General features: G+C 41.7%; 1 protein-coding gene across 3 annotated transcripts; it reads right to left on the reverse strand.

Annotated features, from left to right (window-relative positions):
• Positions 1–3,137: 3,137 nt before the first annotated feature.
• LOC135548539 (solute carrier organic anion transporter family member 2B1-like) lies at positions 3,138–27,626 on the reverse strand. 3 transcript variants are annotated; one of them, XM_064978252.1, is made up of 15 exons: positions 27,453–27,625; positions 24,384–24,510; positions 21,830–21,967; positions 18,742–18,904; positions 18,369–18,593; positions 17,759–17,857; positions 13,262–13,392; positions 11,368–11,464; positions 10,937–11,101; positions 9,806–9,995; positions 9,536–9,686; positions 8,851–9,020; positions 8,007–8,071; positions 5,885–6,005; positions 3,138–5,666 (listed from the first exon to the last, which is right to left on the reverse strand). In XM_064978252.1, exons 2-15 carry the CDS (start codon positions 24,468–24,470, stop codon positions 5,480–5,482), a joined length of 1,989 nt encoding a protein of 662 aa, XP_064834324.1. In that variant the 5' UTR covers positions 24,471–24,510; positions 27,453–27,625; the 3' UTR covers positions 3,138–5,479. The 3 variants fall into 3 exon arrangements, with proteins under 3 accessions (XP_064834324.1, XP_064834326.1, XP_064834325.1); XM_064978254.1 differs by lacking the exon at positions 21,830–21,967 and having other exon boundaries at positions 27,453–27,626; XM_064978253.1 differs by lacking the exon at positions 27,453–27,625 and having other exon boundaries at positions 21,830–21,991; positions 24,384–24,457.

Below are 27,626 nucleotides of genomic sequence, written 5' to 3' on the forward strand. Positions count from 1 at the left end.
CTAATCCAAGTCTATCATCAACTCATCAGTCTATTCTTGTTATGAGAAATGAAGGCTATTCCATTCGAGATATTGACCAGGAAACTGAAGATCAACGTGGTGTGCTACTCCCTTCACAGAACAGCGCAAACTGTCTCTAACCAAAATAGAAAGAGGAGATTTTCTCTATTGAGCTGTTGTGGGAGCAGCTTGACCTTATGCTACGTAAGAAGAGCCCATCAAGCCAATCCAACATGTAGGAGGTGCTTCAGGAAGCATGGAGTGAAATCTCTTCAGATTACCTCAACAAATTGACAATTTGAATGCCAAAGGTCTGCAAGGCTTTAATTGCTGCAAATGGACGATTCTTTGACGAAAGTCAAGTTTGAAGGACAACATCTCGACTACATTTCTTATTCATTTTGCAACTCATTTCATGTATGTTTTCATGGAAAACAAGGGCATTTCTAAGTGACCCCAAACTTTTAAATGGTAGTGTAGGTACGTGTTTGCAAAGGGCATCAGTGTCTTAACAGCGCGATTTGCCAAGGCAGGATACTCTGAGCGCTGCCCAATACAGAAATCTGGCAGTGGCTTCTGATTAAATATAATTTTCACAGAACCCATTGTTGCAATTTCGATGAAGCTCTCTTGTTAAGATATCGGTAAGTGGACTAGAGGCAGAGCATGAAAGGGATAACGAATCCAGTTGTTTGTCATCCGTTTCGGAAAAGTACCTGCGTAATTGCGCAACTCACTCAGGTGCTTCGCTGTATCACATTTGACATTGTCCGCAAGCTTGAGTTCTTTGGCACACAAATCATACAATGATGGAAAGACCTGTGTGTTATCCTTCTTATTGCAGACAGAAGAGCTCCAACTTTTTAATCATAGCCTCAATTTTGTCCCGCATATTGAATATAGTTGCGGAGAGTCCCTGAAATCCTAGATTCAGATCATTCAGGTTAGAAAAAACAGCTGTCAGGCATTCCCTTGGCAGCAAGAGCCTCTCGGTGGATACTGCAGTGTACCCAAGTGGCATCGGGAGCAACTGCTTGCACGCGCGTTACCACTCCACTATGTCTCCCTGTCATGGCTTTTGCACCATCAGTACAGATACCAAAAATGGCAGCAGCTATGTTTGGCTACTTATGGACCGTTAGTGGAATTCCCGCGATAGAGTAACGGTTAATGTGATTGGATGTTAATTATTTGACTAGGCTACCTGTATTTGACATTGTGTTGTTATTTCGCGGAACACCTAGATGGCTTAATTTTATTTTTGGCAATGAAACAAGGCGCGGGAATAAAACTCACCCAAATGTATAGCCCCATCTGACATTATAAATGTACTGTTTGAAAATGTGAAGAGATTCTCTTTTTTTTTACATTTAAAAACAGTGAATTTAATTTTTATTTGGCATACCCCTGGCGGCATTGCGCGTACCCCAGTTTGGGAATATCTGTACTAAGTGATACATAAAAAAAGCCATGTTAGACAGGATTACCTACACATACTGACCAACTCAAATAGACAGAAGCGAGCTATATGGCAAACCAATCCGAACGCCTCTCTCGGCATGTCCAGCCCACTCATTATCTCAGCCAATCATGGATAGCGGGAGGTTGCTGTTTTTTTTTCTGTGGCTAAACCAACTGGGCTCGTAATTTAACAATTGTATTCATATTTACATGGCATACAAGTCTGTTATTAAGGCACATGGAAGTTCACATGTTCCAGAAGGCATTTCTACCAACAAACACATTTTGATAAAAGGAAATGTACGTTCAAATGCCTCTCCTGTGAAGTAGTGACGTGGAGCATACGCCTAGCTTTCTGGAACGGGTCGCATATACTCTTCTCATTCTTCTCTGTAAGAGGGGAACAATTAAAAAATGCAGTGGAACTGGCTTCGAGATCCAGAGTAAAGTTTGAAGGCGTGAATCATGACTCACTCTCTCTCTCCATGCCACAGCCTCTCAGGCCCCCATTGTGGCCACTAGAGGGAGCCCTTTATCAGGGACAGTGCCGAGGAGGCAGAGAGAGAACAGGAAGAGAGTAATTCATAGTAATTCATATTCCTGTCAGTAAACATGGTTAACCTTTGGCTTTAAACCATTCACCATTTTACAACTTCATGTTTTCATAGCACTATGGGTCAGATTGTCTGTAAGAGGAAGTCGCACACGCATGAACACACAGACAGAGGAAGCAGTGTGCAGACATGGGATGCAGTTTCACAATAAAATAAGGGGAGATGTGAATGAGGTAAAGATTAGTCTGTGTACATAGACTAAAGAGGAGAATTCTGACAAATTATTCGAAGACAGTTGACAGACGTGCTCGCCAGCACACCTCTGTGACTGGTCATTAAGGGATCAGAGATGAATAAAATACAATTTGTATACGTTCAATTACTTATGCAGAAGTAACAAATGTAATTTAACTTATCCCCAAAAAAACTTTACCCTAGGATACTTTAACTGGTGACTAACCGGGAGATTGAATTGCCTTCATCAGGTCACTACAGTCCCTGGTTCGAATCCAGGCTGTATCACATCCGGCCGTGATTGGGAGTCCCATAGGGCGGTGCACAATTGGCCCAGCGTTGTCCGGGTTTGGCCATGGTAGGCCTTCATTGTAAATAAGAATTTGTTCTTAACTGACTTGCCTACTCACTCACTCACTCACTCACTCACTCACTCACTCACTCACTCACTCACTCACTCACTCACTCACTCACTCACTCACTCACTCACACTCCCCTATACCCCAACATAGTGTTCTGGAAGCAGCAGTGTTAGAGCCAGCCAGCAGACACACTCACAATTCAAGAATGATGTGTCTCTCTGAAATCAAAACAGGAATTGGAACTTTGCCTTTTGACTCTGTGGGACATGGCAGGACTCCCAGATGTTAACTCTGATATTCTGAGATTCAGGTGCATTCAGATATCAGATATATCAATGTTAGGGAGGTCTTGGCAGGTCCACACACACAATCGTTCATGCACCAGCTTGTGTCACCCCATACCTGTTTAAGACAGTAAGTCAGCAAGACACAGTTAATCTATGAAGTAAAAACATGCGATCTCCTGCCAGGACTCCTTGACACAACCTTTTCTGCAGTGAAAGGATGAGGACTGAACATGTCTGTTGATAGAGTTTATTAACCTTGTGTATCATCACTCAGCATGGCAGTTATAAACGCTTGGCTCAGGTTTCACAACATCCCCGCCCCATCTCCACCTCCCTCCTCTCGCTCCCCTTGGAGAGCAATGCCCCTCTTCCATGTCACATGGGTTCACATTAGTTCATTACATGCATGATTTCTTCCCTGTTTGGAAAGGGCCTTTGAACTCACAATGCTTGCCTACCATAACTCATTACATGACAAGAGCAATGGAGAAACAGATGCCTTGTGTGGAATTGTCCATCAAATAAAAATTCCATTTTATATAATGTAGTGAAAATATTTACATTTTTTTCTTCACAGGATAAGATTATAAACATGATATGAGTTGTATATATGTAAGGCACCTCCTCAATCTATAATGATTATTTTCTTTGAAAGTATACGTTCACCACTTTATATTGTTTACAAAGGACAAAAAGTTTGTAAAAAATCTGTAGAAAAATATATGGTATATAAAAATGGTATAAAGCAACCAACATCTGAAGACCATTAGTTTGGTAAGTTTGGTTTAAATGGTCTAATGCTCTCTTTGGTCTGATAATGCTGATCTTCAGTTCATAGATCAGGTGTCTCCTGTAATACTCACTATAGGTAGAGATTACCCTCTAGAGGTCTAGGATCAGTTTATAGCAGCTTATCCTCCCCAAGTCCTAACCTTAACTATAAGAGGTATAGAAAAAGATCTGACCCTGTTTCAATGGATAGGGAACTACTCAGACTGGTCCCAGAGAATGACATGCTATAGTAAACGTGCCATGGCTCAGATACAGCACTTGCTGTACACATTATTACAGTCAGTTTGGGCGCAGTAATGGTGTACTTTCTCTATGCACAGTTTTGGGAGAAGGGAACTATGTTATTCAAGCAGTAATTGAAATACATTTTGCAGTAGCTTGGTGTTACTTGAACTAAATTAAAACATGGTAGTATTTTTAGTAGGTAACTAGAAAGGTATAGGATAGCCTGAACATGTGACAGTTGGTTTGGTGTTTCTAGCTTGAATGGTTCAAGAGTTACTGTTGGTGAGGTATTTTATGCAAATTTGAATAGTTCTATTGAATACGTTTTTTAAGAATTGGAAGTTATGATAGTCTGAACATGTGAAAGTTGGTTTGGTGTCTCTAGTTTGAATGGTCTAAGAGTTACTGCTGGTGAGTTAATCTATGCAAATGTGGGACACATTCATGTAGTTATAGTTAAAGATTTTAAAGAATTTGAAGTAGGTATAGCCAGAATGTTTTAAAGTTGGTCTTGTAGCTCAGCTTAACTGGCCAAGGAACGGGTTTATTTTAATAAGCAACCCCTGTATTCCTATGGTTCTCATTTAAACTCATGTTCATTTTTGCACATTTATAGTTAAAGTATACATAGTTTAAGAAAATCCTTTGACAGGAAACCTAAGTTGGGTCAGTCTGAACATTTCAATCTTGGTTTGGAGTTAATAACTTAATAGAGCTCATTTAAATATTGATATGGTTCAAAAGGTATAAATGTTATCAAAAATATTTTTCTCAAGCAACCCCAATTGGGGCAGTCTGGGCATTTGGAAGTTGGTTTCGTGTTAAATCGTTTAAGCTCGAGCGGTCTAAGAAATCAAATAATAATAATATGAGTATGTAAGAAATCTAGAGTTGCACACCTAATTACCTTTTGCCATGTAGGGGTATAGTTAACTACTGGAACTACACCCTACCTTTTTGCAAAAATAAAATGGGTGATGTAGTCAATAATCTTGTTTTTTCTGCATCACACCTGCCTAATTATTTTTTTTCATTTAGCAAACGAGCTTATTCAAAATTTATTCATTTTTGTACTGGTCCACCATGGGAATCAGACCCCCAACCCTGGCATTGCAAGCACCATGCTCTGCCAATTGAGCCACACATTACTTAATTCTCACTTGCCTATATGTGTTTAATAGGCAAATTACACATTCTGTTGATACCCCAAAGTGATGTGTTATTGCAACTGGTAGTCTATGACATTTCAGATGTCATTTTTATTTGTATAAATTTTCACTTAGTAGTTTGGATGTAGTGAACTCCTTTTTCAAAGTAACTTTAGTTTAATAAAAATATATATTTTTGTTAAAGGGTAGCTTTAGTATAGCTTAACTTCTTCCAGTGTGAAGTAATTGCTAGCTTGGTAACCTATATTTTCAGAGTAGCTTCCCCAACACTTTCGAAGCAGCTCTCATTTCTGTAGTCTTCATCGTAACCCTCTGGGGGATAGAAATAGACTTTCTACGCAGTTCGCAATTCAGTTCTTTCTTTTTTTCTGTTCTCCTTCTCTATCAGGCCTCTCTCATGCTGCCATATTCTGCAATTCTTTGGAGGCAGTGTTCTTGTCTGGACTCTGCTCTCTGTCAATCATAGTGTATCCCTGTCCTGCCTGCTGGCCTTGTTTTCCTGCCCTATGTCTCAGGACCAGGAGGGACAGCAGGAAGCAGACAAACGCTCCGGTGACAAAGAATGCCTGCAGACCCAGGAACCTGCACACAGAAAAGAGGGGGGGATATCAGACATACTGTATACTCTATAACAGGCCTGGATCTAAGAAATAGAGTATTGGAAATACTTTTAAATACTTGAACTGTGTTTGATTTAGTTTGCCTGGTAAAATGGTCCGTAACTACTCTATGCTAAATCAAGTGCATCTCAAATACTTTCTAGTATGGTTGACATGGCTGACATATCTGTTGGCTCTTGCCTCTGTCTGAAGAGGTCCATGTTGTAGTAGTGACAGGACGTGTTCTTCCCACACTTCTTCCCCCAGATGATACAGGTGGTGTCTATGGCAGTGCCATACAGAACTGGGGCTGGCAAGAACGCTGGAGACACACATACACAGAATTATAAACACACATCCATGCACGCACGCACACAGACATGCATGCACACACTGTGTAAACATAGATTTAGATGAGTGCCTGTGAGGGGATTCTTCTTGAGTGGCAGTGTTTTTATATTAATTATCCCCGTAGAGTCTTATTTCCATTGTGCCCATGGTCCTGCTTAAAGGTAGAGTCAGCTAAATGACATTGCATGAGCAGCAACGCAGATATTGCAATGAGTGAGATGCTTCACACTTTACAACGTGGTAGCCACGGGACCAAAACAGCAGAGAAGTTTGGTATCTCGCTCCAATGCTCTTAGTTGTTGTGGAAATTGACCCACTATGCTGTTTGCTTTGTGCATCTACGTCATATTGCTGACTCTACTATACCTTTAATGTCACCTAACAGGAAGAACAGAGTAACATTTAGGGTTAAATATTTAAAAGGCAGTTTCCCAGACATTTGCTGTTAAAATGATGGATGTCTGCTCGAGCAGAAAAGTCAATCCCTGTAGGTCATTTATCTAAATTTCTTGGAATCCAAGGCAAAGAGGTGAGTGTGGCTGTCTTTGTAATGCTGATATACAGCGTCTTCAGATAGTATTCACACCCCTTGACTTTTCCACATTTTGTTGTTTTAAAAGGTGGGATTAAAATGGATTTAATTGTAATAGATCTACACAAAATACTCTGTAATGTCAAAGTAGAAGAAAAATATGAACATTTGTAAAAAAAAAATGAATAATAATAATAATTTTTAAAATTTAAAGTAGGAAAATAAACACTAAAATGTTTTGATTACATAAGTATTCATACCCCTGAGTCAATATGTACACATTAGAATCACATTTGGCAGTGATTACAGCTGAAAGTCTTTCTGGGTAAGTCTAAGAGCTTTGCACACTTGGATTGTACAATATTTGCACATTATAAATGTCTTAATTCTTCAAGCTCTGTCAAGTTGGTTGTTGATTATTGCTAGACAGCCATTTTCAAGTCTTGCCATAGATTTTAAAGACAAAACTGTAACTAGGCCACTTATTTAATGTTGTCTTGGTAAGCAAATCCAGTGCAGTGTTTACTGTATTTGGCCTTGTGTGTTTTAGGTTGTTGTCCTGCTGAAAGGTGAATTTGTCTCACAGTGCCTGTTGGAAAGCAGGCTGAACCAGTGATGTATTGTGTTGGATTTGCCCAAAACATAACGCCTTTTATTCAGGACTTGAAGTTTATTTTTGTCCTTATTGCAAATAGCATGTTTGGGAATGTTTTTTTATACTGTACAGGCTTCCTTCTTTTCACTCTGTCATTTAGGTTAGTATTGTGAAGTAACTACAATGTTGTTGATCCATCCTCAGTTGTTTCCTGTCACAGCCATTAAACTTTAACTGTTTTAATGTCAACATTGGCCTCATGGTGAAATCCCTGAACAGTTTCCTTCCTCTCCGGCAACTATATCTTTGTTGTGACTTGGTGTATTGATACACCATCCAAAGTGTAATTAATAGCATAACCATGCTCAAAGGGATATTCAGTGTCTGCTTTTTAAAAACATTTTTACCGATACCAATAGGTGCCCTGCTTTGCGAGGCAATGGAAAACATCCCTGTTTTTTGCGATTGTATCGGTGTTTGAAATTCACTTCTCAGCTGAGGAACCTTACAGATAATTGTATATGTGGGGTACAGAGATCAGGTAGTCATTAAAAAATAATTTTAAACACTATTAATGCACACAGTGTGAGCCCATGCAACTTGTTTTTTTGACTTCTTGTTAAGCATTATGTGACTTGTTACTCCTGAACTTATTTAGACTTGCCATAACAAATGGGTTGAATACTTATTGATTCAAGACATTTTCAGCTTTTCATTTTTATTCATGTGTAACAATTTCTAAAATCATAATTCTACTTTGACATTATGTGGTATTGTGTGTAGGCCAGTGACATAAAATCTAAATTGAATCCATTTTAAATTCAGGCTGTAACACTATAACTCACCCAGCACTCTGAAGAGCATGTACTGAACCCCCACAGCAAAAGACTTATCCTCTGGTCTCACTGTCCTGCAGAGGAGAGTGGGAGAGAGAAGGACAAATTGATGAAAAGGGTAGATGGGACGGAGAGTGAAAGGATGGGTGATGGGTAACATCAGTAACAGAATCAGTGCTTGTGTGAAGAGGCTACTGGCCAGCTGGATGGAACTGCGTTTAAATCAGAGTGAATCACAACAGCTGAACGGATGCAGTAAACCATGTCAGACTTATCGCTCTCACACACACACACACACACACACACACACACACACACACACACACACACACACACACACACACACACACACACACACACACACACTTTATCTTGAAATCTTTGTTGTTGCATGCACCATAGAGACCTTTTCCCCTACATATAATCATTGAACATTGGTCACTTTAATAATGTTTACACACCGTTTTACAGACTTTATATGTATATACTGTATTTTAGTCATGGCTCAACCTATGTAACTACTGCTGTACACACCATTGCTACTCATATACTGTCCATTCTGTCTATACGCACCATTATATATATTTATCTTCCTGAACTCTGACATAGCTCGTTCTGATATTTCTTAATTTATTTTCCCTTTTTGGATTATGTGCGTATTGTTTTCTAGGCATTGGAGCATGAAACAAACATTTTGCTGCACCTGCAATAACATCTGCAGATCTGTGTACGTGACTTTGATTTGCAGATGCTCTCCCTCTCCCTCTCCCTCTCCCTCTCTCATTGGTGTGTGTGTTCAGTATGTTAGTATCATGTTAGGCCTGTGTGTGAATGGCGTGTGTGTCTGTTCTACCTCAGTATCATCATGTAGGATGGGGTCTGTGAGAATGATGCAATGAAGCAGGTGAGAGCAGAGAGAATCATGAAGGGCAGGAGGAGGTGTTTACAGTCACTACCGCATGTCCCTGGCAATGCATAACCATAGGATCCGCTGACCCCTATGCAGCCACAGTCGGTGTATTTCTGTCAGAGAGAGTCACATGACGTTAACCACTGGCCAATCAGACTCACACCATTGCATCTGGCAGTAACTGTTGGCATTAGTAGGTATGAATGAGAATCTCACAAAGACGTTGAAAAAACATTATCAAGAAACAGTCTATCTGGCTTCAAGCAAAACTAATATTCTTCTCCCAGGCTTTGTGTGATGGTGGAGTGCATGTGTGTGTGTGTGTGTGTTGGTTCAAGAATGCTGAGTCTGGCTTTAAACTCTGTTTTCCATGCCGTAGGCATCGGGTTGTGACAGTAAAGCAGAAGTGAGGCCCCTTTAGAGTCTGTCTGACACGTCTACTACCTTGAAACCCATCATCTAGGGTTTCTTCAGTCATTCTGCATCTTATATGATTTCATTTTCTCTCTGCTTTCTTATTTAAGCTCATGTGCAAATATAATACATGGAAGATTCATTGAATGGGAATGGTTGGCCAGGAGAAGTTAGGATTCGGCCCATTAATGGATAGGCAGGTGTAGTGGTTTACCAGGATTTTGCTGGTGTTGTCATCCAGTACTTTGGTCAAGCAGCCTGCATGACAGGGCGATCTGAACTCCACCCCATCTGAGCCACACACGGGGTTAAAGGCCTCAGTTGGACAGGAGCACCCAGAGCTACACTCCAAAGGCCTGTTCTGTCTGAGAACAGAAGAAGATGTAAGAGACATGGTGCCTGGTACAATATGGCAACATATGGCTCAAGTGTTGTTTTAAGGAGGGTGGAGAGGTGAAGGTAACCTTTTGAGACGGCAACCTACTTGGTGGGGTAGACGCCAGTGACCCTCTGTGTGGAGCAGCCGAGGAGGAGGAGAGGCAGTGCGGTGAGAATACACATCAAGATGGCTGACGTGCACATGAGGGCGGAGCCTCTAGTAGAAATTTTCAGCCTCCTCATCAGAGCCCCGCCCAGCACAATGCCCAGCACCGCCAGAGGGATGTTCACCCCACCTACAGGCACACAAAGATCAAAGAGTGAGGGTCACTCAGAATAAAGCAGTAGGCACATTCCAGATCATGTTAATTGCAGTCGCCCTGCACATCTCAGAAGACAGCTATGTTAATATGGTTCCGGAGATATTAAACACGGTGAGATGTGTGCATCCCGACTTTGAGAAAGACAATCTGGAACACAACCAATGTTTCCCATTACTTATGCAGGGTGGTTCCCCTCTGCCTAGCTCTGTTAACCCCCTCCTAAAAATGGTCAGCCTTATTTGGTTGTCATGGAAAATGTTGATATATTGGCAGCTTCAGTTGCTAACACTGGTGATTTTGCACCCCGCCAAAGAACTGGCTACAACACTGGGGTAAAGGGCAAGTAAATCCTATCCAGATTTGAACCTGTTCATCAAAGAGAACACATTGTATTCCAAGGCTATAAACATGGGTGGCATGGGTTTGATTGGCTGTGCTCTGCACATACAATGGAGTCTTTATCGTCTGGACAGCATCTGTAAATGATTACCTCCAGTTGATAATTAATCTGACAGATTTTTATGCAGATTTTTCTACTATGCTAATCAGATTTGGGGCGGCAGAGTAGCCTAGTGGTTAGAGCGTTGTAACCGGAAGGTTGCAAGTTCAAACCCCCGAGCTGACAAGGTACAAATCTGTCGTTCTGCCCCTGAACAGGCAGTTAACCCACTGTTCCTAGGCCGTCATTGAAAATAAGAATTTGTTCTTAACTGACTTGCCTAGTTAAATAAATAAATAAATAAGATTTCTACAGGGCGAGGACATTGACTTTAGGGGATTCAAAGTGTTTACGTGGTAGTTTTCTAATTTTCATTTGGTCCATTGGTTGAATTTCCATTTGGTCTTATTTCTATTCAAATGAACCGTAATCTAAACCAGGATGTTCCACAGAGATAACGAATGGTGTGTCTCACCGATCATCATGTTGGAGAAGGAGGCGGTCTGAGTGAACTGGCGCTCTATGAACTTGGCCATGAAGGTGGCGAGGCCGGCTATCATAGCTGCCAGGTGGACCTGTGCCAGCACCACCAACAGGTAGATGGGGTTCCGCAGGGTCCTCAGGGCGATACGGGGGAAACCTGGGAGAGAGAAGGGGAGGGGAAAGAGAGGGAGACGAGGGGGAGAAGGAAGAGGCGAGCGAAGCCGCTGCTAACTGCTTCAGATCATATTTAACAAGTGATGAAAAGCAACAATAGAGGAAGAGAGAGACCACCACAACTACTTTTCATATACTATCAGTATCATGACAGTGACCGTCACCCTCAACACCATGTAGTTACCCACAGACACAATGAAGGGAAATGGAAAGGAAACAGACGGATGTGGTCTTATAAAAGAGTCTAACTTTTGAGGAACTGTTTGAGGGTGAGCTCCTGGACGGGGTCTGGCAGTGGTTTCTTTTCCTCCTCGGCTCTGGGCTCTTTGGCATTGCCTGCAGCTTCCTAAAGAGGGGAGAGGAAGATCCACAAGTATTCTCTTTACTCGTGTTAAAACAGATTTGAGTGTGAATACGGTACAGTAAACATGTAATCCTGCCTGTATTGCATTAACTCTCTCTAATAGCCTTTGCAGAGACCTGGGTCACACGATGTGGCCAAGAGATAGTTTGTCTGTTTGCGAAATGATCAAATGTAAAGTGTATTTTTTATTTTATTTCACCTTTATTTAACCAGGTAGGCTAGTTCAGAACATGTTTTCATTTACAACTGCCACCTGGCCAAGATAAAGCAAAGCAGTTCGACACATACAACAACACAAAGTTACACATGGAATTAACAAACATACAGTCAATAATACAATAGAAAAAGTCTATATACAGTGTGTGCAAATGAGGTAGGACAACGGAGGTAAGGCAATAAATATGCCATAGTGGCAAAATAATTTCAATTGAGCAATTAAACACTGGAGTGATAGATGTGCAGAAGATGAGTGTGTAAGTAGAGATACTGGGATGCAAAAGAGCAAAAATAAATAAAAAACAGTATGGGGATGAGGTGGTTGGGTGGGCTATTTACAGATGGGCTATGTACAGGTGCAGTGACCTGTGAGCTGTTCTGACAGCTGGTGCTTAAAGCTAGTGGGGGAGATATGAGTCTCCAGCTTCAGTGATTTTTGCAGTTCGTTCCAGTCATTGGCAGCAGAGAACTGGAAGGAAATGCGGCCGAAGGAGGAATTGGCTTTGGGGGTGACCAGTGAAATATATCTGCTGGAGCCCGTGCTACGGGTAGGTGCTGCTATGGTGACCAGTGAGCTGAGATAAGGTGGGGCTTTACCTAGCAAAGACTTATAGATGACCTGGAGCCAGTGGGTGTGGCGACGAATATGAAGCGAGGGACAGCCAACGAGAGCATACAGGTCGCAGTGGTGGGTAGTATATGGGGCTTTGGTGACAAAACGGATGGCACTGTGATAGACTGCATACAATTTTCTGAGTAGAGTGTTGGAGGCTATTTTGTAAATGACATCCCCGAAGTCAAGGATCGGTAGGATAGTCAGTTTTACGAGGGTATGTTTGGCAGCATGAGTGAAGGATACTTTGTTGCGAAATAGGAAGCCGATTCTAGATTTAATTTTGGATTGGAGATGCTTAATGTGAGTCTGGAAGGAGAATATACAGTCTAATCAGACACCTAGGTATTTGTAGTTGTCCACATATTCTAAGTATGCTGCAATGCAGTGCATTCAAGTTACACGCCAAGCTTTAGACCTTTTAAAGCTCCAGCATTCAAGAGAGAGAGAGAGAGAGAGACTGTGTGTCTGTGTTTGTTTTCGTGTGTGTGTGTGTGTGTGTGTGTGTGTGTGTGTGTGTGTGTGTGTGTGTGTGTGTGTGTGTGTGTGTGTGTGTGTGTGTGTGTGTGTGTGTGTGTGTGTGTGTGTGTGTGTGTGTGTGTGTGTGTGTGTGTGTGTGTGTGTGTGCGTGCGTGCGTGTGTGTGTGTGCACGCCAAGTTATGCTCTGGCATGTTAATGTGATATCCAGACTCTTTCACTATTGAGCAAGACCTGGCACGAGTATTCTTCTTTGTGCTAGATGCCTGATTAGAGAAACATGAACCAAAATCTGATTTTTTTTCTCAGAATGATGGATATGAGCCAAAACCTTATTCAACAAGGTCAAACCACACCACTTTCACCTGCTCTGAACCACATATTTTCTACGAGAGAAGATTGTGCAACTTTCATTAGAGTCAATAAATCATAAATACATGTCATGACTGTGACACAGCTGGTACACAATCACCTCTTTTGGCATCTGTTGGGGGAAGAAGAGGTAGGGCAGGGAGGTGAGAAAGAGGAAGGAAGCTGCCACGACAAAGCCCAACCACCAGGCTCCCACCCAGCGAGGGTCCCCTCTCTCCAGACCTATCTCATCTGCAGACAGGAGAGAGACATGTTATTGTACTAGTGGCAAAGTACATGATCAATAATAAAATAAAAATATTTGATGAAACTATTAAATCAAATAATAAATTGAATCAAATGCACTGTATGTATAGAAGTGTACCCTGATCTCAGTTCCTGGTTTCAATATGTTAAAACGTTTTCAGCAATTTTAGACAGTGTTCAGAGAAAGTTGTTTTTTCCCTAGGTATCATGCAACAGAACATTGAATCTCCGTCAAACTGATAGCAGTTTCCAGGAAGAAATCACAGTCTTTCACTTTCAGTCATTGAAAATGAATGTGGAGCTTCTCCCAGTGAAAGAGAGTGATTTCTTCCTGGAAACTGCTATCAGTTTGCCGGAGGTTAAATGTTCTGTTGAATGAGGTCACACTGAGTGTAGGAACCCAAATTCCAATTAAGAACCTATTTTACTCCAAAAAGGGAGTAAAGCAGATTTCTCTCATAGAAATGAATCTCATATCATGCACTGTTTTACAGAAGTAAATAAATTAAATTATTCATTATATGCAGTGCATTAGGAAAGTATTCAGATCCCTTGTTTTTTTCCACATTTTGTTGCATTACAGCCTTATTCTAAAATGGGTTATATTGTTTTTTTCCTGTCAATTTACACACAATAGCCCATAATGACAAAGCAGAAACTAATTTATTTTTTAAAAACAAGTCTTCCTGGGTATGACACTACAAGCTTGGCACACCTGTATTTAGGGAGTTTCTTCCATTCTTCTGAGGAGCGTCGCTGCAGAGCTATTTTCACGTCTCTCCAGAGATGTTCGATTGGGTTCAAGTCTGGCCTCTGGCTGGGCCACTCAAGGACATTCAGAGACTTGTCCCAAAGCCACTCCTGTGTTGTCTTGGCTGTGTGCTTAGGGTCGTTGTCCTGTTGGAAGGTGAACCTTCATACCAGTCAGAGGTTCTGAGTGCTCTGGAGCAGGTTTTCATCAAGGATCTCTGTACTTTTCTGTTTTCATCTTTGCCTCGATCCTGACTAGTCTCCCAGTCCCTGCCGCTGAAAAACATCCCCACAGCATGATGCTACCACCAACATGCTTCACCATAGGGATGGTGCCAGGTTTCCTCCAGACGTGACGCTTGGCATTCAGGCCAAAGAGTTCAATCTTGGCTTCATCAGACCAAATAATCTTGTTTCTCATGGTCTGTGAGTCTTTAGGTGCCTTTTGGCAAACTACAAGCGGGCTGTCATGTGCTTTTTACTGAGGAGTGGCATCAGTCTGGCCACTCTACCATAAAGGCCTTCTGGAAGGTCCCATCTCCACAAAGGAACTCTGTGCTCTAGGAAGAGTCTTGCTGGTTCCAAACTTCTTTTATTTATTATTTGCCAGCTCTAAGAAGAGTCTTGCTGGTTCCAAACTGGAGGCCACTGTGTTCTTGGGGACCTTCAATGCTTCATACATTGTTTTGTACCCTTCCCCAGATCTGTTTTTCAACATAGTCCTGTCTCTGAGCTCTACGGACAATTCCTTCAACCTCATGTCAACTGTGGGACCTTATATAGACAGGTATGTGCCTTTCCAAATATTGTCCAATCAATTGAATTTACCACAGGTGAACTCCAATCAAGTTGTAGAAACATCTCAAGGATGATCAATGGAAACAGGATGCACCGGTCTGAATACTTGTGTAAATAAGGTTTTCCTGTTTTTGTATTTAATACGTTTTTCGCTTTAGGACACTGGCCATGATTGTTGTAAATCCAGTTTTAGAGGTATCTGAAGCATTGCAGGGTGAGAACATGTCTGTAGTGGTGGCTTTGGTTCACACAGAAGGAGGTTGAATATTTGCTTGTTAGAATTCACAGGAGCGGAGTGAAGGTCATCGCTATCATTAATATTATTCCAGCTAGTCTTCATTAACACCTGATTTTACTCACTGCTTCAAACTCAGGCATGTAAAGAAAACACCCTAACGTGATCCTTAGTACATAACCCACCCTATATTGTATTCCAACCCTAACCCTAGCTTTATGTCCACTTCCTGGTTCAACACTAACCCTAGCTTTATGTCCACTTCCTGGTTCAACACTAACCCTAGCTTTATGTCCACATCCCGGTTCAACCCTAACCCTAGCTTTATGTCCACTTCCTGGTTCAACACTAACCTTAGCTTTATGTCCACATCCCTGTTCAACACTAACCCTGGCTTTATGTCCACATCCCGGTTCAACACTTACCCTAGCTTTATGTCCACATCCCGGTTCAACACTAACCCTAGCTTTATGTCCACATCCCTGTTCAACACTAACCCTGGCTTTATGTCCACATCCCGGTTCAACACTTACCCTGGCTTTATGTCCACATCCCGGTTCAACACTTACCCTAGCTTTATGTCCACTTCCCGGTTCAACCCTAACCCTAGCTTTATGTCCACATCCCGGTTCAACCCTAACCCTAGCTTTATGTCCACATCCCGGTTCAACCCTAACCCTAGCTTTATGTCCACATCCCGGTTCAACACTAACCCTAGCTTTATGTCCACATCCCGGTTCAACACTAACCCTATTTTTATGTCCACATCCCGGTTCAACACTAACCCTGGCTTTATGTCCACATCCCGGTTCAACACTAACCCTGGCTTTATGTCCACATCCCGGTTCAACACTAACCCTAGCTTTATGTCCACATCCCGGTTCAACACTAACCCTAGCTTTATGTCCACTTCCTGGTTCAACACTAACCCTAGCTTTATGTCCACATCCCGGTTCAACACTAACCCTAGCTTTAAGTCCACATCCCTGTTCAACACTAACCCTAGCTTTAAGTCCACTTCCTGGTTCAACACTAACCCTAGCTTTATGTCCACTTCCTGGTTCAACACTTACCCTAGCTTTATGTCCACATCCCTGTTCAACACTAACCCTGGCTTTATGTCCACATCCCGGTTCAACACTTACCCTAGCTTTATGTCCACATCCCGGTTCAACACTAACCCTAGCTTTATGTCCACATCCCGGTTCAACACTAACCCTAGCTTTATGTCCACATCCCGGTTCAACACTAACCCTAGCTTTATGTCCACTTCCTGGTTCAACACTAACCCTAGCTTTATGTCCACATCCCGGTTCAACACTAACCCTAGCTTTAAGTCCACATCCCTGTTCAACACTAACCCTAGCTTTAAGTCCACTTCCTGGTTCAACACTAACCCTAGCTTTATGTCCACATCCCTGTTCAACACTAACCCTGGCTTTATGTCCACATCCCGGTTCAACACTTACCCTAGCTTTATGTCCACATCCCGGTTCAACAGTAACCCTAGCTTTAAGTCCACATCCCGGTTCAACACTAACCCTAGCTTTATGTCCACATCCCGGTTCAACACTAACCCTAGCTTCATGTCAACATCCCGGCTCAACCCTAATACCCTGACTACACCGCTCACGTTGTGTGCGAGCGCGCTGCAAAATAAATGTAGAAATCTATGTTATTCAATTATTGCACCCACACTGCTCGCGCGCATCAACGAGCATCTGCGTTGCCAAGGGCTAAAATAGAAGTCCTTTCTACTTCTGACGCAGATCGCACTGAAAGTCCTGCCTCTCCCATCTCCTCATTGGTTTTTAGAAGCAGGTATCCACGTGCCATTTCCTCATTGGTTATACCAACGTGGGTGATTGAAAGACGAACTGTGTTGCTGGTTGTTGTGGTAATTCTATGAAAGTTTAGATGCCAATCACGATATAAGTTCAAAGATGAAAAAGCCTGGAAGGAGGAGAGATGACTAGAAACGATTCGGTTGACCATTTTATGTGTGGATGAATTGTCGGAGTAGAGGACCTTGTGCATTTCAGGTAAAATAACAACCTAATGATTATATCCCAGGACAAATTATCTAGCAACAGCAAGCTAACTAAATAGGACAAAATAGCTAGCAGGTTTGGTGTGGGGGGACAAAATAAATTGATGCACGATGGCGCACGCGCACAGCCAGTTTGGGTTCTGTGTAACCCTAGTTTTATGTCCACATCACAGTTCAAACCTCCCAGTTCAAACCTAACCCTATGTTTATGTCCACATCCTGGGTCATCACCAACCCTCAATCCTCGTTAAATTTTGGTGAAACTCATTGTCAGTAGTGTGATAAGAGAAAACATGACCCCTGGATGTTCCTTCCCTATATCAACTCTAGATTAAACACTTCTGACATGCTGTGAACATCTGAGGAGTGCCTGGGACTGTGTGTGTGTGTGTGTGTGTGTGCGTGCGTGCGTGTTTGTGTGTGTGTGTGTGTGTGTGTGCGTGCGAGCGTGTTTGTGTGAGTGTGTGTGTGTGTGTGTGTGTGAGTGTGTGCGTGCGTGCGTGAGCAAGTGTGCTAACCTTTGGACATCTTATCGATGTCGACATAAAGATTCAGCATGAAGGAGCCCATCATGAAACCAAATGCAGGACCGATAGACGTGACAGCCAGGAGAATACCTGCAGGGGGGAACCACAGTCGGACTTAACACTCCTGTTGTGGGGTCAATACAGTTAAACAGAAAATAAAGTGCGACTGCTCATGATTTGCTTCTCCCCAGATCATACTTCCGAGTTGATGAAAAGAAAATGAAAGTCTGCTCATGGTTTTTAGACTAAACTTGACACAGCCTTGAGAGCTGCAAACAATGAGTGGATACAAAACATTCACTTTTGTTTCATTGCTATTTTGTTCACCTTCTGCACCAGGGTTATGTGTGAAATGTCTCATCTAGCACTCCATCTAACATCCCTGCAAGTATTCCCAGTATTGGAGGTTATAGAGTGCAGGCAAAAGTTGCAGGAATGTTGCAGAAGTATGGTGGAACGCTCCCTCTTAAAAAGCAACAATAATCTATTGATTTGTAGTTTAAAAAAACTGACGTTTTGGCCCAAAAGACCTCCATCAGAATGTGTTTTCCCAGTATTCCAAGAATTTTCTGTGTATCCCAGTCATTCCCAGTGATCATACCGAGGTAGAAGGGAGAGTTTCTCTTGCTGGCGTAGTCATCAATGTAGGAGATCCCGAAGGGTTGGATGGGAACGCCACCGATTCCCAGGAGTAGCTGTCCTAGGAGCAGGAGCGGGAATACGCCCTGCTGAGCATGACTTTCCTGCTGTGTGCAGCTGTGATTGGACAAGGGTGTTTGGAAGGAGCTCTCTAATTGGCAGAGACCAGAGTTGTCATCCTTGGATTCTATGGAACAAAGGAAGAGGTAGGAAGGAGTTAGAAGTTAGGTGATAACAAGTATTTTTGTTTTGAGATTCAAACAAATGTGTGTTTGTGTGTGCGTGCGTGTATTTGAATGTGTGTACGTGTCTGCATTTGTGTGTGTGTGACTTACGGCTGATGTGGACTGTGTACTCATAGGGGCCACTGATGAAATGAGGCAGGGCCATCATCAAAGCAGCCAGACTGGCCACCAGTGCCCCTCCACCGATGAACCGTGGCCGGTGAACACGGCTACCAAAGAAACTCACAAACACTATCAGGACCGTGTTCCCCACCTACACACACACACACACACACACACACACACACACACACAGTCTTGTACGGCTAACCTTGCCTTGAGGGGACAAAAAATTCAGGCCCATTTAAAATCCTATTTTCCCTAACCCTAAACCTAACACTAAACCGTACTCTTACCCTAACCTTAATCTTAACCCTTAACCCCAAAAAACCTAACCTTTTTACATGTTTATTATTTCACCTTTATTTAACCAGGTAGGCCAGTTGTGAACAAGATTAAGCAAAGCGATGCGACACAAACAACAACACAGACTTACTCATGGAATAAACAAACATACAGTCAAAAACACAATAGAAAATTCAATATACAGTGTGTGGAAATGAGGTAAGATAAAGGAGGTAGGGCAATAAATAGACCATAGCGGCGAAATAATTTCAATGTAGCAATTAAACACTGGAGTGATGTGCAGAAGATGAATGTGCAAGCAGAGATACTGGGCTGCAAAGGAGCAAAAAATAAAAAATAACAGTATGGGGATGGGGTAGTTGGTTGGGCTATTTACAGATGGGCTATGTACAGGTGCAGTGATCTGTGAGCTGCTCTGACAGCTAGTGCTTAAAGTTAGAGAGGGAGATATGAGTCTCCAGCTTCAGTGATTTTTGCAATTCGTTCCAGTCATTGGCATCAGAGAACTGGGAGGAAAGGCGGCCAAATGAGGAATTGGCTTTGGGGATGACCAGTGAAATATACCTGCTGGAGAGCGTGCTACGGGTGGGTGCTGCTATGGTGACCAGTGAGCTGAGATAAGGTGGGGCTTTACCTAGCAAAGACTTATAGATGACCTGGAGGGAGTGGGTTTGGCGACAAATATGAAGCGAGGGCCAGCCAACGAGAGCAGTTGTGGGTAGTATATGGGGCTTTGGTGACAAAATGGATGGCACTGTGATAGACTGCATCCAATTTGCTGAGTAGAGTGTTGGAGGCTATTTTGTAAATGACATCGCCGAAGTCAAGGATCGGTAGGATAGTCAGTTTTACGAGGGCATGTTTGGCAGCATGAGTGAAGGATGCTTTTTTGCAAAATTGGAAGATGATTCTAGATTTAATTTTGGATTGGAGATGCTTAATGTGAGTCTGGAAGGAGAGTTTACAGTCTAACCAGACACCTAGGTATTTGTCATTGTCCACATATTCTAAGTCAGATCTGTCCAGAGTAGTGATGCTGGGCGTGTGGGCAGCGATCGGTTGAAGAGCATGCATTTAGTTTTACTTAAATTTAAGAGCAGTTGGAGGCCACGGAAGAAGAGTTGTATGGCATTGAAGTTCGTCTGGAGGTTAGTTAACACAGTGTCCAAAGAAGGGCCAGAAGTATACAGAATGGTGTCGTCTGCATAGAGGTGGATCAGAAAATCACCAGCCGCGAGAGAGACATCATTGTTGTATACAGAGAAAAGAGTCGGCCCGAGAATTGAACCCTTTGGCACCCCCATAGAGACTACCAGAGGTCCAGACAACAGGCCCTCCGATTTGACACACTGAACTCTGTCTGAGAAGTAGTTGGTGAACCAGGCGATGCAGTCATTTGAGAAACCAAGGCATTTGAGTCTGTCGATAAGAATGTGGTGATTGACAGAGTCAAAAGCCTTGGCCAGGTCGATGAATACAGCTGCACAGTATTGTCTCTTATCGATGGCGGTTATGATATCATTTAGGACCTTGAGCGTGGCAGAGGTGAACCCATGACCAGCTCGGAAACCAGATTGCATAGAGGAGAAGGTGCGGTGGGATTCGAAATGGTCGGTGATCTGTTTGTTAATTTGGATTTCAAAGACCTTAGAAAGGCAGGGTAGGATAGATATAGGTCTGTAACAGTTTGGGTCTAGAGTGTCTCCCCCTTTGAAGAGGGGGATATCCGCAGCAGCTTTCCATTCTTTGAGGATTTCAGACAATACAAAAGAGAGGTTGAGCAGGCTAGTAATAGGGGTTGCAACAATTGCGGCAGATAATTTTAGAAAGAGAGGGTCCAGATTGTCTAGCCTGGCTGATTGGTAGAGGTCCAGATTTCAGCTATCTGGATTTGGGTGAAGGAAAAATGGGGGAGTCTTGGGCAAGTTGCTGTGGGGGGTGCAGGGTTGTTGACTGGGGTAGGGGTAGCCAGTTGGAAAGCATGGCCAGTGTTAGAAAAATGCTAATTGATATTCTCAATTATCGTGGATTTATCGATGGTGACATTGTTTCCTAGCCTCAGTGCAGTGGACAGCTGGGAGGAGGTGCTCTTATTCTCCATGGACTTTACAGTGTCCCAGAACATTTTGGAATTTAGTGCTACAGGGTGTACATTTATGTTAGAAAAGCAAAGGCTAGCTTTTTCTAACTGCCTATTGGTTCCTAACTTCCCTGAAAAGTTACATATCACTGGGGCTATTCGGTGCTAATGCAGTACGCCACAGGATGTTTTTGTGCTGGTCAAGGGCAGTCAGGTCTGGAGTGAACTGTTCTTGGTTCTATTTTTTTTAAATGGGGCTTGCTTATTTAAGATGTTGAAAAAAAAGCACTTTTAAAGAATAACCAGGCATCCTCTTAACCCTAACCCTAACCCTAACCCTAGCTACTAATCCTAAATCTAAAACTAACCTCAGCTCCTAACCCTTTACATAATTCTAACCCTAACCCTAATTCTAACCTTAACCCTAAACCCCCTAGAAAAAGCAGTTGACCTTGTGGGGACTAACAAAATGCCCCCAGTTGGTCAAAAAATGTTTTATTTACTATTCTTGTGGGGACCAGAAGTCCCCACAAGAATAGTTAAAAACGTCCACACACACACATACCTTAACACACTCACGTGCACCCTCTCACATGTGAAAATTAAAAGTACATCTTCTGAAAAGAATCATCTTCACCCGATGAATTTGCAACAAATCAGCCTGTTATCTGAACCAGCTCATGGCACGCTCACCTCATTGAATGAGGCCAGGATGCCAGACTTCTGGCTGGAGAAGCCGTAGCGTCTCTCTATAGTGGAGATGGAGCTCTTCAGATACCCAGACACCAACAGTTGGGCCAGCTGGAGCATACCATGGCATAGCACGAAGAACTAGTGGAGAGAGAGGCTGACAGACTGTAGAGACGTGTAGTAGGAATCATTCATAATTAATATAACAGATCTGGTCAATGGTCTACAGAAAGCTCAAAAGTCTCATTCAAATATTCAGGAGAACGTTATGTGGAACCTTGTCATGTTTCACGTATGAAACATTTATGTAAAGAAATGATGTAATATAACAAAACGTAATGCTACTGTAGTTACCTGGAGGGCTATAGAGGGTCTGGTTTTCTCTCTTTAGAATGGCCACTCTGTAGGCCTATGGGTAACTTTATGAGGATTTTCACTCACAGAACATAATGTGTTTACACGTAATACAAACTGCCTAACCCTAATCTTTTTAAAGTCATACTTTATTTGCCAAGTTTCTTATCTTTTAACTCTCCTGAAGATACAGTTTTACAAGTGAATTCACAAGGAAGTAGACTCATGTAGTTAAAAGACACATACAAGAAGCCAAGTTTATGTGTTTCTAACTCAAGGGAACACTACAAGGATGTGCTGAAAACACCAGGAAACAAAACCCTTCCTGGGGCTACAGAGGAAAATCACATTAGACTACAGGACACACATCAAAGTGTTCACTACATTAAGAAATAAACTACATTTCAGCAAAACCAGGAAGATTTGCTCCCTTTCCTCTCTGACGATGGACTTTTTTGCCTCCAGTCCACAACATGAGGATATGCTGTCAATTAATGGAGCTTAAACTTCTTAATGTTTGCACGCTAGCTGTCTCTGTGACCCTAACATCACAGAATCCAAGTCTAAATCTTCTGGACTCCTGAACAGCAGTCTGTAGACATAGATTTGCCCTTTGACCTCACTGGGCTTTTTCAACATTGCAGATTATTTACAAATCAACTTCAATCATAAATAACTACTAATTATTCTTTGGAGATCAGTCGAATTACTCACAACGCATCACAGATTTGATGCTCTTGAACACTGACACTCACTGAGACTTGGGAGTAATGATGTGAGAGGTGAGATGCAGGAGTAAATAATTGTGTAAAAAATACTACATTTTCATACCTGAGCAAAAGTAAAGAAAGGTATCAATAGAAAATGACTCAAGTAAAAGTGAAAGTCACCCAGTAAAATATTACTTGAGGAAAAGTCTAAAAGTATCTGGTTTAAAATGTACTTAAGTACAGTGGTAGAAAAGGTACTCAGTTGTCATACCTGAGTAAATTAAAAAGGAAACACTATACATCAAATTCCTTATATTCAGCAAACCAGACGCCACAATTTTCTGTTTTTTTAATTTATAGACAGACAGGGGCACACTCCCACACATCAATCATTTACAAATGCAATATCTGTGTTTAGTGAGTCCGCCAGATCAAAGGCAGTAAGGATGACAATGTATTATTGTGATTGGTGCATCAATGGGACCATATTGCTGTCCTGCCTGAGCAATCGAAATATAATGAGTAGTGTTGGGTGTCAGGGAAAATGTATGGAGTAAAAAGTACATTATTTTCTTTAGGAATGTGTAAAAGTAAAAGTAGTCAAAAATATGCAAAGTACAAATACTCCAAAAAATGACTTGAGTATTACTTCAAAGTATTTTTACTTAAACTTTCTAAAGGAAAGTGTGGGTCCCACGCCGGACGGTTGAGCTAACGTAGGCTAATGCAATTAGCATGAGGTTGTAAGTAACATGAACATTTCACAGGACATAGACATATCTGATATTCGTAGAAAGCTTAAATTATTGTTAATCTAACTGCACTGTCAAATTTACAGTAGCTATTACAGTGAAATAATACAATGCTATTGTTTAAGGAGAGTGCATATAGTTATGAACTTGAAAATGTCTTAATAAACCAATTAGGCATATTTGGGCAGTCTTGATACAACATTTGAACAGAATGCAATGGTTCATTGGATCAGTCTAAAACTTTGCACATACACTGCTGCCATCCAGTGGCCAAATTCTAAATTGAGCCTGGGCAGGAAAAATACGTATCTTTTACCAGATCCAATGTGTTATATTCTCCTACATAAATTTCACATTTCCACAAACTGCCAAGTTTTTCCTTTCAAATGGTATCAGGAATATGCATATCCTTGCTTCAGGTCCTGAGCTAAAGGCAGTTAGATTTGGGTATGTCATTTGAGGCAAAAATTTTAAAAAAGGGGTGAATCCTTAAGAGGTACTTTACACCACTGGGAGTCAAATGTAATAAACGAGAACCAATAATTTTGGAAATTGTACACACAACAGCAACAGCCGGACGGTAAAATGCAATTTTGCTCATCAGCAATGTTGCGTGGCGTTCTAAAAAGTAAATCTACTCTCATATATTTCTATTCCTTTGCTACTACTGGTATGTAATTGACATTTGGCGCTAGTTGCAAGTGGAAATGTTATATGTAGTCTTGAGGTGACGCAGCCTACCTTGATGCTGTTGAAAGGGCTCCTGCATCTGGTGGAAGGCTTCGATCTCAATTGTTCAGAGTTCATCTGGAGGTCGCTGGCCATCATACCTGTCCGAATCAGTGATCCAGCACAGGAAGTAGAAAATCTATAAATGTCACAAGATTATCAGTCAAGTTATTTTCCCTGTACTCTGGTTACTTCATATCTTCAATCTTTATATTCACTTTGTCTCTCTATAATTTGGACTCCAATAACACTTATACTTACTTCTATCTCTGCTAGTGTTCTGTATCTACTGCCATTGTTAAAATCAGGTAGAGGAGATGTGCTATTCATTTAAATCATATTGAGATGCAGTGCTCTGAGTTATATTCATTTTGAAGTGAAACGATCTTCATTCACATCATAATGTTGAGAGAGAGAAAAAGAGAGAGATTAAGAGAGAAAGAGACAGAGAGTGGGGAAAGACAGATCGACAAATTGAGACCAACGGAGACAGATGTAGGGAGAAAAATTTAGGGGGATATGCCTGGGTTCAAGTTGTCCACCATTTCTCATTACAAAGTGAATGTGAAAGTCAGTGAGCATTACTCCATTACAGCCCATAAAGAATCCCAAGTTGTGGTGACATGCTGGAGAGATCATGACTTTAAGATGAACTTTACCTCTGCGTTTTACAACAGTTTGGTGAATTACTGTGCACATTATGCACCAGATCACACTAAACAATTCACAAATAGCAGATATAAATCTGACCTGAAGACAACACAGAAGAGAGGTTGCATGGCACTGGCCACTAGAACACATCTTAGAGAAGCATTTCTACATGCAGTCTATACTTACTGTGTGTTCTTACAGTAAAGCAGTAAAATGCTGCAACATACAGAGTCTTCAGAGAGGAATTACACCCCTTGACTTTTTTCACATTTTGTTGTGTTACAGCCTGAATTGAAAATGTATTAAAAAAAACATTTGTCACTGGCCTACACACAATCCCCATGATGAGAAAGGTGCTTCGACAAAGTATTGTCTCTGAAGTGTGAATACGTATGTAAATTAGATACTTCTCCATTAAATTTTAAATACATTTGCAAAAACTTGTAAAAAAAAACATGTTTTCACTTTGTCATTATGGGGTATTGTGTGTAGATGGGTGAGAGAAAAAAAAACATTTTGAATTGAGACTGTAACATAACAAAATGTGGAGTCAAATGGCATGAATACTTTCTGAAGGCATTGTAGTGTTTTTGTGTGGTATTTTTTCACGTCCCCCCCCCCCCCCCCAAGCATGTTTGTGTAACATGGGAGTTGGTGTGGCTGCAGTCAACAGAGATAAGATGGGCAGGAGACAACCACCAGTCAGTTGTGGAATGTCAACAAAAACAAAGACTGCACCATAAAATACCACACCAGTGGGACTGGCATTACTGCGGACATAGAAATATCAAACTCCATTTCAGACTCCTCAAATGTATACATACAAAAGCAATACCTTTTAGATTTTAGTGCTAACACCTTGGTGTTCATTGTTATGCACATGCACCAAATGCCAAAAGGCCAGTTTCAACAACAAATACAGTTGAAGTCGGAAGTTTACATAAACCTTAGCCAAATACATTTAAACTCAGTTTTTTGCAATTCCTGACATTTAATCGTAGTAAAAATTCCCTGTCTTAAATCAGTTAGGATCATCACTTTATTTTAAGAATGTAAAATGTCAGAATAATAGCAGAGAGAAGGATTTATTCCAGCTTTTATTTCTTTCATCACATTCCCAGTGGGTCAGAAGTTTACATACACTCAATTAGTATTTGGTAGCATTTCCTTTAAATTGTTTTAACTTGGGTCATACGTTTAAGGGTAGCCTTCCACAAGCTTCCCACAATAAGTTGGGTGCATTTTGGCCCATTCCTCCTGACAGAGCTGGTGTAACTGAGTTAGGTTTGTAGGCCTCCTTGCTCACACATGCCTTTTCAGTTCTGCCCACAAATGTTCCATAGGATTGAGGTCAGGGCTTTGTGATGGCCACTCCAATACCTTGACTTTGTTGTTCTTAAGCCATTTTGCAACAACTTTGGAAGTATGCTTGGGGTCATTGTCCATTTGCAAGACCCATTTGCGACCAAGCTTTAACTTCCTGACTGATGTCTTGAGATGTTGCTTCATTATATCCACATAATTTTCCTACCACATGATGTCATCTATCTTGTGAAGTGCACCAGTCGATATAGAACTCATTTTTCTGTGGATATAGATACTTTTGTACCTGTTTCCTCCAGCATCTTCACAAGGTCCTTTGCTGTTGTTCTGGGATTGATTTGCACTTTTTGCACATAAGTACATTCATCTCTAGGAGACAGAACGCGTCTCCTTCCTGAGCGGTATGACGGCTGCGTGGACCCATGGTGTTTATACTTGCGTACTATTGTTTGCACAGATGAACCTGGTACCTTCAGACATTTGGAAATTGCTCCCAAGGATGAACCAGACTTGTGGGGGTCTTTTTTCTGAAGTCTTGGCTTATTTCTTTGGATTTTTCCATGATGTCAAGCAAAGAGGCACTGAGTTTGAAGGTAGACCTCCACAGGTACACCTTGAAGTACATCCACAGGTACACCTCCAATTGACGCAATTGATATCAATTAGCCTATCAGAAACTTCTAAAGCCATGACATAATTTTCTGGAATTTTCCAAGCTTTTTAAAGGCACAGTCAACTTAGTGTATGTAAACTGATGACCCACTGGAATTATGATGCAGTGAATTATAAGTGAAATAATCTGTCTGTAAACAATTGCTGGAAAAAAATACTTGTCATGCACAAAGCAGATGTCCTAACCGACATGCCAAAACTATAGTTTGTTGATAAGACATTTGTGGAGTTGTTGAAAAACAAGTTTTAATGACTCCAACCGAAGTATGTAAACTTCCGACTTCAACTGTATGCTGCACACCGCAACCTGTCCTCTCACACATAATCTCTACACACTGCACAGTACATTAGATTACAGTGTCTGAATTACAGCTTGGAGAGTTAGTGGATCACAGTTACAAGAAGTAGTACAGAACAGTACAGTTGGTCACTTACTCTGTAGATGAAGCTGAGGTTTAGTGCTTTGTTCTGTATCCACTCCTCAGATGTCGACTCACACAGAAAGTGATCTTAGTTGGAACCCCAGGAGGTAGCTTTCACTCGATGAAACAAGGCGTGCTCAACTTTGAGGAATTCCTTGAACTGGGCAAGTGACTGAACAGATAGGGG

Source organism: Oncorhynchus masou, chromosome 11, assembly GCF_036934945.1.
Source record: "Oncorhynchus masou masou isolate Uvic2021 chromosome 11, UVic_Omas_1.1, whole genome shotgun sequence".
Lineage (NCBI taxonomy): Eukaryota > Metazoa > Chordata > Actinopteri > Salmoniformes > Salmonidae > Oncorhynchus > Oncorhynchus masou.

Bases quoted from the DNA above. Each gene is read 5' to 3' on its own strand.
- LOC135548539 (XM_064978252.1), bottom strand. From the start codon at position 24,470: ATGATGGCCAGCGACCTCCAGATGAACTCTGAACAATTGAGATCGAAG. The intron at 9,996-10,936 runs GTGAGACACACC...GTGTGCCTGTAG, and splicing joins CTTCTCCAACATGATGATCG to GTGGGGTGAACATCCCTCTG. The intron at 9,687-9,805 runs GTAGGTTGCCGT...TTCTGTTCTCAG, and splicing joins ACTGGCGTCTACCCCACCAA to ACAGAACAGGCCTTTGGAGT.